The sequence below is a fragment of the Nestor notabilis genome, unplaced genomic scaffold, assembly GCF_000696875.1.
Source record: "Nestor notabilis isolate BGI_N333 unplaced genomic scaffold, ASM69687v1 scaffold2312, whole genome shotgun sequence".
Classification (NCBI taxonomy): Eukaryota; Metazoa; Chordata; class Aves; order Psittaciformes; family Psittacidae; genus Nestor; species Nestor notabilis.
The window spans coordinates 64,887-76,439 of NW_009916795.1; the positions used below are offsets into that span (position 1 = coordinate 64,887).

The 11,553-nt window shown below is 39.8% G+C and overlaps 1 protein-coding gene across 1 annotated transcript in view; it reads left to right on the plus strand.

Moving 5' to 3' along the window:
• Positions 1-9,574, plus strand: part of LOC104413674 (ubiquitin-associated protein 2-like) — a 51,483-nt gene extending 41,909 nt beyond the window's left edge. Inside the window, exons 15-20 of the mRNA XM_010024740.1 lie at positions 1,126-1,165; positions 3,454-3,619; positions 5,795-5,861; positions 7,056-7,251; positions 8,523-8,614; positions 9,498-9,574. Of these exons, the coding sequence (XP_010023042.1) occupies positions 1,126-1,165; positions 3,454-3,619; positions 5,795-5,861; positions 7,056-7,251; positions 8,523-8,614; positions 9,498-9,557 (621 nt within the window). The 3' untranslated portion in view covers positions 9,558-9,574. The remainder of the gene's footprint in view (positions 1-1,125; positions 1,166-3,453; positions 3,620-5,794; positions 5,862-7,055; positions 7,252-8,522; positions 8,615-9,497) is intronic.
• Positions 9,575-11,553: the final 1,979 nt, after the last annotated feature.

Below are 11,553 nucleotides of genomic sequence, written 5' to 3' on the forward strand. Positions count from 1 at the left end.
CCTACTATGTTAATACTTGTAGCCAAGCCAAGTGGTATTTCTGATTCCCAAGCCTACTTGGCTTTCTTTTTGCTTTTCATGTTGTATAGCCATTTTTGGCCATACTGTATTTGGGATATAAGAACCCTTGATTTTATAGGTTTTGACATCTTAAATTACTGTTTGACCTTTTTTTCTTAGCGACATTCTACTTGAATTTGCTTCTCTGAAGCTTAGCTTTTTTTTTTTAAAAAAGGGTTCTATCTCTGTATGTACCTATTCGACATGGTATTTTGCCATAAATTGACAGTTTTTATCCAAAGGTATATTATTTATTACATTTGAATGGCAGCTAGCAAATTGATCCCAAGCTATTTGTGGCCCCTCCAGCTTTACTTTTCTGTAGGATTTAAACACCAGTGGGAATTAGTTCCATGTTTTATTTCAAAAAACATAGGGAGAGAGAGGTCTAATCTAGGACAGAGAGGATCTCTCGTGGGAGATTCAAAAGCACCTACTCTCTTTGTATATGGAATATAGGTTTGTTTTAAGAGAATTTATTAAATGTTTAAGGAACTTGTCAGAGTTTATAAGTTTATATACTTCTGGCCTTTGTTATGTAATGGCTCAGTCACACTTGTCTTCTGCACTAGCTCGTATGTACTGGTGAGGATCAAGCATAGACTATCCACTTCTGTACTCCAGCGTTACCCAAAAACCAACTGGTGCTTCTCAAGTCTTATCTTTCAATGGAAAAAAATTGGCGTCTCTGTGTAACTTGGATAGTTAAAATTGTGAGTTGCATTAGATCAAAAGCACAACCATTTCCTATATGTTAATGCAATTCTTTCTTTCATATCGGTGTGAACCTGAAGTTTATGTTCTATACAGTACATGGGAAGGTCTCCTGCTGATGGGTGTAGTATGGGCAGTGTATGGGATTCTGTGTGTTCAGGGCACCTTGCACTTGAGACAACTATTATGTGGTTTTGTTGAAGGCAGTATAAAATACAATTTTCTGCCTTTTTTTTGTCTTTCAATTTAGAATGAATATAGAATTTTGCATGAAGCATGTTCGATGTGTGATTCAGTCTGAAAATTTAATATACTTCTAAGATGATTTATTGATTTCTCCTTTGTTTACAGAACGGGCACAGCAGTGTTAGAACACAGGCAACTCTTGACAGTAAGTTTACAAAGCTTGGTTGCGCAAAGGACTTTCTGATCTTTCCTTATTACTTGCTGTGCACACAGCTGTAGCAGTGACATCTGGTTTAAGGTTTTCTATTGTTCTCCCTGACTAATTCTTGGCTGACCCATTTGAGTTTGTTTTGTACTTGCACAGGGTACAGTGCTTGCTTCTTGACTTTCAGCCCTAATAAATCTACAAACCTAAGCAGTTTAAAAGAAGCTGCTTTGCTGCTGCTTTTCCTTTTAAATTTACCTGCCAAAATTATTTAATATAAAATGAAAAATTAGTACTAAATTTCTTAGCAATTCCTCCAGTTGTCATTTGGGAAGTTGCAAGTAGAATTTAGCTGTAATGAAACAGTCACAATCTTTGAGTGCACCTCTCACTGGGTATAGTGCTCCTTATGCTCTGAGTCCATGGGGAGTCACCAAAGGGTGACTAAAGTGCTCCCTCTGCCAGGTAGCTCGCTGCCTTGCACTGGAGCAACAATGCTACAGTACTGGCTCTGATACAGGCATTGCTGTTACCTTCATTTTGGTCTGTTTCTAATGTGGTATTTTACTTGTAGCACTCCTACAGCCCTCTTCCTGGAGTTAGAATTAAAGTGTAGTACTTACTTTTCTGACCTTTATGTGCTGCTCTGTGGAAGTTTTCAAGGGCAGCAGTGTGAATGAACATCTTTTAGTATACCAACACTTCAATTTTAGGTTTGTCCTCTTAAACATCTCTTCAGGTAGGTCATTAGTGGGGCAGTCTTTTTTTTTTATACTTCTGAATGGAAAGAAGTTGAGTATTCAGACCTGTAAACTGTGTTAGTGCCAAGTTCAATTTAAATGAGCAGGAAGAGTGTATATGACCGAAGAGTTACCACTTAAAAGATTGTTATATATAAAGGCAACTTCTCAAGTGGAAAACTTTCCTACTCACATGTACGGAATTAATAAACAATTTATTAAATTCACTGCAAGACTTGTCTTTTTGCTATGGAAAACAAAAATCTGATAATTCCTAGTATTTTTGTAGTTATTCTGTGGTGGCTTTACTAGTCCCTTTTTCTATGACAGTTTTCTTTTGAGAAAGCTTACGGGGTTCTTTTTTCCTGTATCTCAAGCACATAAACTGGAATCAGTCTTCTTCCATGTATTTATTTCATGCAAATCAATCAATTTCCTTCTTTGTTGTCAGTTACCCTCACACTTATTGCCGTGGCAAGGACCTTCTGATTTCTGTTTGTTCTGGCTAAATGACCAAATCCAGCAACCTTACCTGGATCATTTAGCCAGAACAATAACATGAACAATCTGTGTAGTGGAGCTTCCAAGCATCTATTTGACTTCTCTTTGGTGACCGTTCTAAAACTGTCTTCAACTGCATTGCCGGTTAGTGATCCACTGGGTAGTGGTCTCTGGTGTGCTGTGGAAGCATGGCCTAGCAGAAGGCAGGGCTCAGCTCTCTTTCTGGGTTTTATTGATGGGTGAGTGCCTCTGAATCTTTGAACTTTGTGTTATTTTTGCAGGACAAGATGAAAATGTAGAAACTGAGAGTTACGTTGTGCTATAGAGTTGTTCAATGTCTTATTACAGTACAGTGATCCTTTGGAAAGGCACATCTGTGGTAAACAAATTTTACTCTGTGCAGCCAAAAATGTAATATTGAAGCTAAACACTTTTGTTATCTAGGTGAAATAAAGTAAGTCACTATTTGACAACTCTTTAGCCATTAAAAGTCCTTAACTCTGTGCTCAGTTTTGGCCTTTTATTGTAGCTGCTTTTATTCTACTGCATTACACATTTGACTGAGTACTTCAAAGGGATAAGTGCCTTTGTGCTACAGGGATATGAGTCTTGATCATTAAAGGTGCAGTGCAGGTTGCAATGAAGAAGCAGAGTTGTAGGTAAAAGCAGATTTTTTGAAAGCTCAAATGACTTTTGTTTGCAGGACCAAATCCAAGGTATTTTAAAATGAGGATTGACTTGTGAGCAAAAGCTAGTAATCCCAATAGTGGGAGATGAAGTGCAGAAGACTTCAGGTGTAGCAGTGAAAATTATAAATCTATTGTAGGCAAAGAGCTTAAAGGGAAAAAACAATAGCTCTGTTGCTGTTTGAATTTTCTTTAATAGCCGGATTGCTTCATGCTGTTACTGGTGCTTAGGGGTCAGGTTTTAGTAAACCAAGGGGAGAATACTGTTGTGTTCCTGAATCCAGGCTGGGATGTCAGGTATGCTGGAATTTGTCTTTTAATGCCTTTTTTAAATTCGTTACAGCTACTTCATCAGTTCCAGCGCCTAAGACAGAGCCTCCTTCCTCACTACCTTCTGCTGGTTCTCTGCCTAGCGTGGTATCCACCACTGCCTCGCTTTTGCCTTCAGCATCACAGCACGTGGCAGCATTGCCCAGCTTGCCCCAGTCCAGTGATTTGGCCAGCAGCTCACTTTCCCAGTTAAGCAGGTACAGGAGAAGTTGTGATAAACTGAAAGGGTTTTCATTTTGGGGAAAGAGCAAACATAAGGGTGATTGTGTATGGGGGCTGTCAGAAACCAGGGTTCTCTTTTCTGAAATTAACTAGGAGTGAGATATAGGAGAGACCAGGATGTTTATGGTTTCAAAGCATCAGCTTTGGGATGCTTTTTAATGGCAGAGCAGCACCTGCTGCCCTCAAATTTTTGTGGTATGTAAACACCTTTGTGTTTCAGGGGGCTCTTGCTTCAATCACACCAGCTAAATTGATTCCTCCAGTTTGCTTTTCCTACTTTGTCCACAGTGCCTGCTGTTTGTCTAGTATCGTATGTTTGAAATCATTCCTTAATAGTTTATTTCCTCCTTAATTTTGAAATGTTGTAGTTTCATTTATATTTGTACTTCTTAAAATTAAAACCCAGAAATAATTCCACAGGGAAAGTGTGTGGGCTTGTTTGTTTGTTTTTCTAAGGCATTTCCTTAAGACACTTTGAAATACCAGATTGGTGTTCCTGGAAGTGCATCCAGCACAGCCTATCCCATTTGCATTATCCATCTGATTTACCTCAGTTCTTGTTACTTGAGCTTCATCCTGAGGATGTACTGGTTGAGCTGTATTTTTAATACTCACCATTGTACCGTATCTGTTAATGTAAGAAACGTATTTGGTGGGGTAACAAGGGTTTTTTTCCTTTTTCACAGCTAGAACATTGTTGATTCTCTTCTAATACACTAGCATTTTCTATTTAATAAAATGCTAAATGTGTCAGATAACAGGAATTATTCCATTCACATTAAAACATCATGTCCCCACATTTGTTTGTTGAAAAGCTGTGAACATTGGTAGACATTTTTGTTGGAGGTGTGATGCTTCTGGGTGGATACCAAGTGCCATGAAAAGATGATGCCTGAATTCTAAGCATGTCTTATTTGGTTGTGCTGGTGGCTGCTGTATGGATCTCTACCGTAGGTCAGAAACAGAATTAAGGCTTATTAGAAGAGCTGGGGAGAGTGGGGAAGGAATGGTTTAAAACTGCATGTCGAACCGAACTACTTCTTTTGTTGCTGCCTGAAGTGGTGTTACTGTAATTCTAGAGACTGGCAATAACATTAATCTATGAAACTGCTGACATTTATTCTGGTCCCACACCTCTAAGCAGCCAGAAGTGTTTGCCCTTAAGTTAGGGCATATACTTTAGGCTGCAGCTTTGTTACAAAAACTGATGTGTTTTCTTGTGGCTGTTTCCATAGAGAATACCCAATTATTTGTTATGGTTAAGGTTTTCATGCCTACCATTTCATGTGAGGAGTTTCTTGAGCACCAAATCATATGTATTTTTTATGGCTTCAGTTTGCCTTTGTTCAGTGTTAATTCTGTTTATTCCATACTGTACTGTAAGTTATGTTCTTGACCTTGAATGTAAAGTGTAAGTTTTGTCAGTGTAAATGTTTAAGAACCAGTTTCAGTCACCTTTCAGGGAGACACTTAAAGGCCTTTGGGTTACAGATGAATGCTGGTGGTGCCAGAAGTTCACAGGCATGATCAGATGGGGGGGGGAAGAAAAGGTGATGCTAAAGTTTGGAATGGTTGAATTAAGATTATGCAGGTTAAAATGTGAGAAAAATCATAGTGAGTCAAAACAAAGAACTGCCTCACCTAATTAATACCTGTGCCCTGTGGCAGGCAGCAGTAGTTGCTTAGGAAAAGAATAAGAAACAAACTTCGTGTTCTGTGAACCTTCTTCTGGTTTTGGACTATAAGTGTCTTGGCGTTGTTTCTGTATAATTGCTGAAGCAACTGTTTTTCTAAAAATACAGTGAATTGATAAATACAAATTATTGATGTTTTAGATATTTATAATATTTGTCTCTATTCAACTTTTTTTTTTTCATTAAAAGGTAGTAGGATATTACTTAAATGAAAAAATGTCTGTAGGGGGGTGTATATATACACAATTTTCTCTAATATCCTAATGTATATATATACACACATCTACAATTTTTGTTCTTTTTCTAATATCCTACTACCTTTATCCTACTGTTCTTTACCTAGTATCCTACCTACTCTGTGTTTATATATAAAGATATGTTCATATATACATACATATATATTAAAAACAGTTCTAGGAAAAATAATTTTAGTAATCCTTTGCAATTTCTTTATAGCTCCCTTTCCAATCATCAGAGCAGCCTCTCCCCTGCATCAGTGTTGTCTTCAGGCGCATCACACGTGGTAAGTCCTATTTGGATTTCAACAAATGTTTGGCAGATGGTCAGTTTATCTGATTATTAAGACCGTCTCTCTTAAAGTTCATTGTGTCCCAGCACACTTGGAATCAAAACAAGAGCCTTATCTCACGGAAGAAGGACTGCCAGCCCTCTAGTGGTAAAAAAGTCTTTACCACTTGTAATTTGTGTTAGGAACGGCTATTAGAGACTTGCCAGTTACACAACTGCAGACGAAGTCTTGATGCCAGCAAGGGGGGATGGAACAAAGAAAGAATTTTTTGCAACAAATATGTTTGAGGTGGGGGGGGGGCGGGGATAAATCTTTAGGAATGGTTGTCTGAAACTGCTCCAAAAACGTGGGCTGTTTTTGTGTAGCAGTCTCCACTCTAGAGGCTGGCTGGCAAAATGCAGGTGGTGGAATGATACATGTCTTGACAAATGTCTCATGACAGATGATTTTGAGTTTACCATGCGGCATTGTTGTCAGCTGTATATTTAATGCATTTGAGTCAAATGGTAGTGAATGCGGTGCTGTAGGTGAGGTTCCACAGACAAAAGTCAGAGACACTGCCTTGTTCTGTGATGGGGTGCTTCTGTACAATTCTGGTTGGTGTCTGCAGATAGATTATTACTTTATGCCTGTATTTTGGTTTGTAATGCTCCATACCTACAGAGTATGTAACTTGAAAGTTCACACTTAACTAAATGTCCTTCTTTTCTGTTGTCAGAGTTATTTTGGCTTCTGTGTGTTGATGACTGTTTTGCACATGTGATCAGCTTATAGCTGAGGCACTCTGTGGTGCTGGATTTAAACGAGAAACTCCTATATCCTTATTTTGTTTCTGCAATACATCTGGTCTGAGCTTGTTTACCACACTTGACTCTGTGTGGGGCACTGCAGTTTTAATCTTTTAAATTCCACAAGTGCATTGAGTGTTTCATAATAGCAGTGTCCTGTGGAATAATTTTGTGATGATGTAGCAATTTGAATTTAACACTAATAATTTTCTTTGAATACTTAAAATCACAAACATGCAACTTAGTTGCTTGCTTGGTATATAGATAATGCATATCTTTTGCATGTGCTGCTGCTACTTTGAAGACTGTTGGGGTTTTTTTGATGGTTGATCACCACTCCAATGTCTTCCACTGTGGTTTATTTGCTCTGTGATTCTCATTCTTTTTGTCTCCTTTCTAGCACACTAGTGTTGAGAACACAACTTCGCTCCAGCCTTCAACAACCTTTTCAACTGTTTCAACCTCAGCCACTAGCACCACCTCTTCAGTTGTCAGCATGGCAAGCAGTATGAACACTACAAACAGCCTTGGCCTGAGCGTTTCCAGTGTGTCCATACCAGCTGCTACCACACGAGCAGCTCCCTTAGTGTCTTCAGGTTCGCAATATTAACAGATCACATGGATAGACAGAGGACTTCAGTCGGCAGGGCTGTCCATTGAGCATCTCACCAGCCATAACTACGCTGAGAAATCCACACTCTCGACTAGCATTTTCAGCATGCTTAATTTGCTGGCTTATAAAATAAAGTTGTCTGGTTCTGTGTATTTGAAATATTTCTTAGGGCGTTATGTGGCATTTATGTAGCACATTCCATCCCCAAAGAGTTTGATAAGTAGACAGTAATGCACTTCTAACTTTGGAAATTTTGGGTTAAGAGATTCACCCATATTGTATTACAGGTTGTGATCAGCTTTTGTCTGTGAGTTCACCTTAGCTTTAATTTCAGTCTTCTCTGTGACTAGAATTCCTTTGGCAGTATCAATATATACTGCAGTGTCCTCATTATCATATGCCATATCCCTACTGCCATATGTACAGAAAGGAAAAAAGTGTCTGGTGTCTGGGTCATTCCACAGCAAATAGTACTTCAGAAAAAGGGCCCACAGAGAGAGAGAAAGGTGGGAAGGCCTCTTGCACTGAAGTAGAAGCAATGATAAATTCTCTTTTGCTTCTCTATGATCAACCTGAACTGCTAAAAGGAAATCCTATGGAGGGAAGTGAATGATTCAGATATTAAGCTCAAACTTACTTACAGAAGGATTTCTCATTTCATATTCCCATACTTTGTAAATGAAGTGTGATGGCTTTCCAAAGTGCATTTTTTTTTTTTTTTTCATTACCTGCTTCCTAGCACTGCTTCATGGAGGCAACAGAAACTGTTTCAATCTTCATCTCTGTGCTATTCTCAGTTGCAGTAAGTCACCCACAGAAAGTATGCTGGCAACATTTAGTGCTTTTCCGGTCTATTGCTAGTGGTAAGGGGGAATGTGTTGACAGAGCAGAAAATGAAAGGAGAGAATTTGCTCTCTTAGATTGAGAACAATGCCTGAATTTTGCTTTCAGGAAAGGAGTGAGGAAGGAAGAAGTTTCTGTAATTCTTGTAATCCCCTTGGGCAAAGTAAATGACAGAATGAGATTATTCTGTGCTGGGACTGTTTTAAGTAGCCTGTACTTTCCTATCTTTGAGGCATGGTTAAACTCTTCAGGCTATTTTGAGTGTTTTCATTAACCAGCACAAAATTATTCTGCTTAGTTCTGCTAAGCTGTGACAGTGCAGCCACCAGGGCTTGTGAGCTATCTTGTCTCAATGCTGAAGCCTTTTCTTCTCTAGAGGCTTGTTAAAGTATCTGTATTTTGATTCTGCAGGCAAAGCTCCCCCAAACCTGCCCCAAGGTGTACCACCCTTGTTGCATAACCAGTATATTGTGGGACCTGGAGGACTTCTACCTGCCTACCCAGTAAGCAATTTGATTGTTCTGTCCTTGACTGCTTAACTCTTGGTGCAAGTGGGCCCTCCAGACCTGCTGCTATCTACACCAAGGCATTTTTGTTGGCACGTGTTGCACCTGGAATTCCTGTTCCAAATGCTGAAGGATGTAAGAATTATATTCGGGGCGGGGGCAGTTACTGTTGATAGTAAACTGCGGGACTGTTCGTACAGACCTGATTTGGCTGCTGTTGAAGCTGAACATGCATGTTGCTGTGCTTTTCAGTGGTATCAGTTTTTAGGCCCTTTGAGTAGGATTACACTCATTCTGGTTTGTGATACTGGGATAGTTTTACTATAGTAATGGTTGAAATGTTCCATGTGTCCTGTCTGCCGTGCTTTGAAAAACTGCACATAGCTGCTTGATGTCTGACCAGGATCAACATATTGTGGTTATCTGTTGTTTTGAATCAGAAACTTAATCTTTCTGTATCACACTGATTACAAAGGGTTACCATAAGTCGTTTGTGGTCTAGTCATAAAATAGTAATTCCTGCTATTCTATGCTGCAATCATTACTTCTAAGAAGGCTGTTGCTCTTACTCCCAAATCTGAACGCCCTGTAGATTTTTCATTTGTTTGTGAAAGATGCATCTGTGGAAACAGTGTTGAAGGTGGGACAGACAAACTCTCCTCAGAGGACTGCTGTCAAGAAGAAACAACATGAGAGTGACAAGCCATTTTAAACATAGCTGTACTATACTTAAAATGCTACAGCATGCTGTGGTGGCACAATACAGTGTATAACTCTACACCTTTAAAATAGACTGGGCCTAGGTCAAACTGTTTAAAGCCTCACACTGGTCAGAGAAAAGTATTATAATGCTGTTGTATTTTTATCTGTCTTTAAGCAGATTTATGGTTATGATGATCTCCAGATGCTTCAATCCAGGCTGCCAATGGTAAGTAAATGACATCATTTATTTACATTTAAACAAGTTATCTTCAATGTTGATTGATTGTGAAACACAAACTGGTTCATTTAATGGTGGTTAAGACCTTATCCTTATGGTTTATGTTCTGTTTTCTTACATATCCACAAACAGTTTCTCTGGGTGGTACAAATTGATAGTGGAGTTGCATCTGTTGCATCATGCATTTGTCATCTGCAAGTTTTGTAAACAGCAAGTGTGCTCCGTGCTTTTGAGTGGAGAAATTTTCTATTGGTGTAGCAACAGTATGACATCTTCTCAAATCTATTTGAAATCTGAGTGTGAATACTTAGTTTTGCCAAGAGGTAAGGTTGAACAGCAAGTACACGAATTGACAGCCAGTAAGCGCTCCTGATTCTGGAGGTGCTCATAGGTGGAGATCTTTGTGTACGCATCGTGGCAATAAATGCAGGTGAGCTGCAGGAGGGAGAGTATATGAAGTGTTCTTCCTTACCTGGGTCCAGAATATAAAAGGCATGTTAGAGACACTGAGCTCCCAGACAGATTCACAAAGATCTTCAGCCTAGGTTGCAGAAGGGTAAAGAATTTTGTTTTCAGGAAGGTAGGACAAGGATCTTGGGAGAGAAAGTTTGGTAGTATGTAACTGAGAAGTCACGAGATTAAATGATGGAGTTTATCCGTAGGGGCAGAAATGGAAGAAGAAGTGTCATTGGGTGAATGCCATGATTAAAGGTTCAAATCAGTACCAGGTCTTTCATGTGGAGTCTGGGGACAGCCAGAGTTAGATAGTCAAAGATGAGTACAGTGATGTCCCAGAAAAACCCTGTCCAACTGCACATCCTGAATTACAAAAATAAAGCCATGCACATTGCTGAAGATACCCCATGAGACATGATCCTTGGAAGAACTGTAAGCTGAAATGAATGACAAGGCTACAAAAACCTTGCCGTGCAACCACAACACACATGGTTACATTGGTGGGATCTTATCTACGATTGCTGTTCACTTTTATCATCTGCGCTTACCAGATGTTTGCTCATTTTTTTTTTTGTTGCTCTCTGGGCAGGAGTGCTTTTCTGCACATAGGTACACCAGAGTCGTGCGGGGATTGGAGCTGAGCATGGCTCTTAATGGAAGTTTAAGTTCCGAGAGGCCAGCAGCTGAAAATTATTGATGTTCTATACCTGTAGGGAGAGCAAATGGAAAGGAATAAATTAATGGGCAATGCATAATTTAAAATAAAGACAGGAAAGCAGATGGAGAAAAAAGATTCGTAACCTCTCCATTAAAAGAAAGAGTAAGGATGAACTAGAGAAAATGGTAGGATGCATATGTTGTCAGTGTGACTGTATAATCCTACTACAATATCTGGAAGGTGGGTACCAGGAGGATGGTGCCAAACTCTTTTCACTGGTGCCCAGCGAGAGGACAAGGAGCAGTGGCTCTAAACACAAGAAGTTTTACCTCAACAGGAGGAACAACTTTTTAATGTTGCGGGTGACAGAGCACAGGCACAGGCTGCCTGGGGGTTTGTGCAATCTCCTTTGCTGGAGATATTCCAAACCCACCTGGAAACGTCCCTGTGTAACCTTCTCTGGGTGTCTTTGCATTGGCAGGGGGTAGGGCTGGATGATCTCTAGAGGTCCCTTCCAACCCAAGGATTCAGTGATTTTGTTATTCAGTGATGTTTGTGTCCCTGCCCGGGTGCAGCACAAGAGGTCCATACATTGCTTGTAGTGAAGAGCCAAAGATGCATTAGTCAGTCTAAAGAGGCCTGGGCAGTGGAAAACCTTGAGGAACCAAGGGACGACGAGAAGCTATTTCTAGAGGATACATAAAGTCCATCAAAGTTTGCCCAAAGATATGACAGGAAGTGCATCCTTGGGGGGATGGCAAAGGAAAGGGTGGGCACGTAATGTGCAGATTCCTGTTTGAAGAAGGATTTGGAGTAGGTATTGGGCAGAGATGGCTTCCCCTCAGCCCAGGCAGTCTTTACCACTAAGAAAAGCCCTGAGGA